We start from the raw sequence: 1368 nt of genomic DNA, 5'->3' as shown, positions 1-1368 counted from the left end.
GGAGCGGGAGCAGAGGCTGCAATTTCGCTACCTAAGCCTCACCCCTTCCCCTACCAAACCACACCTCCTTTTCTACAGATTCCCCGCCCCCTCCGCCATTTCTGCTCCGTCCCAGCAGCCCGGGCCTTCTTCTTCACCCGCAGCAGTTTCGCGCCAAACTTTCCCGGGTCCACAAAATGGGGCCGGCGGGGAGGGGCGTGGTCACGACGTAAAAGCCGCACGGGCCAATACAGTGCCCCCAGTCCGAGCCGCGCCGGCGCGGGCGAGAAGGAGGCGGAGTCTATGCCGGATACATTGGCTGGCCAATGGCGAGGCTCGTTGCCCCAGCGAGAGCCAATAGGGTGACTCCTGTCCCCGGCGGCAGGACGTCCGTGTCTAGTTTTTTCCCGCGAAAGTCCTCAGGCCGCCTGGGTTTCTCTGTTCAGGTAACGTGGAAGCTGTGGGCAGAAAGAAACGGGGTACCGGCTGGGGTGACTGGGCCGAGGGGGATGGGGGGTCGCGGGGGCCCAGGGGAGGGTTGGGGGGTAGTGGGAAGGGAAGGGCCTTGGCGGGTCGGGAGACCTCCCCCTCGCCAGTGGGGCCGGTCCTTCATGAGCCCCTTTCGCTCCTTCCCTGGGTCCAGACACTGCAACCACAGCCATGTCCGGCTTCGATGACCCCGGGATCTTCTATAGCGACAGCTTCGGGGGCGACCCCGGAGCCGAGGAGGGACAGGCGCGAAAGTCGCAGCTGCAGAAACGCTTCAAGGAGTTCTTGCGCCAGTACCGGGTGGGCACAGATCGCACCGGTTTCACCTTCAAGTACAGGTGCGAGGAGGGGCGCCAGCCCAGACCCCCGACCACAGGCAGAGCGATCCGGGAACAGTGGGTAGCCTAGCGGAGAGGGGGCTGAGAGCAGACTGCCAAGTGGGAGGGGACCCAGAACAGCGGATATCAGGTGGGAGGGGCGTTAGAACCGGGCGGTGGGGCGGGGAGAAGATGGCAGTGCCGGATTACTGGCCATCATCTCATCTAGCCCCCTCTTAGGAAATTAACGGTGAGGACATAAAGTGACTTACCCAAAGTCTCACTACAATAAGGGGCAGAGCCAGGTATCCCTGCTTTTCCTTGTTTCAGTCTATAGAAAGTGGAACTCTGCACCCCCTGAGATTAGAAGGGATCTGTGTGTCAGTCAATATGCATTTATTAAAGTCCAACCATTTACTAGCCATTATGCCAGGTGCTGAGTATACAAAGAAAGGCAAAAATAGAGTCCTCCAGGGAGAGAGTACTAAGAAATAAAGGGGGAGCGGAGGAGCAATCAGGGAAAGCTTCCTATAGGAAACACCTGACCCAGGAAGTCCCATAGGGCAGGAATTTAGTTAAGTAG

General features: G+C 59.4%; 1 protein-coding gene across 1 annotated transcript in view; it reads left to right on the top strand.

Moving 5' to 3' along the window:
• Positions 1 to 639: 639 nt before the first annotated feature.
• Positions 640 to 1368, top strand: part of MCM5 (minichromosome maintenance complex component 5) — a 13182-nt gene continuing 12453 nt past the window's right edge. The window contains exon 1 of the mRNA XM_044677786.1: positions 640 to 806. Coding sequence (XP_044533721.1) covers positions 640 to 806 — 167 coding nt within the window. The remainder of the gene's footprint in view (positions 807 to 1368) is intronic.

The sequence above is a fragment of the Gracilinanus agilis genome, chromosome 5, assembly GCF_016433145.1.
Source record: "Gracilinanus agilis isolate LMUSP501 chromosome 5, AgileGrace, whole genome shotgun sequence".
Taxonomy (NCBI): Eukaryota; Metazoa; Chordata; class Mammalia; order Didelphimorphia; family Didelphidae; genus Gracilinanus; species Gracilinanus agilis.
Note: the sequence above shows the minus strand (reverse complement) of the source record. Positions and strands in the feature narration are given on the sequence as shown.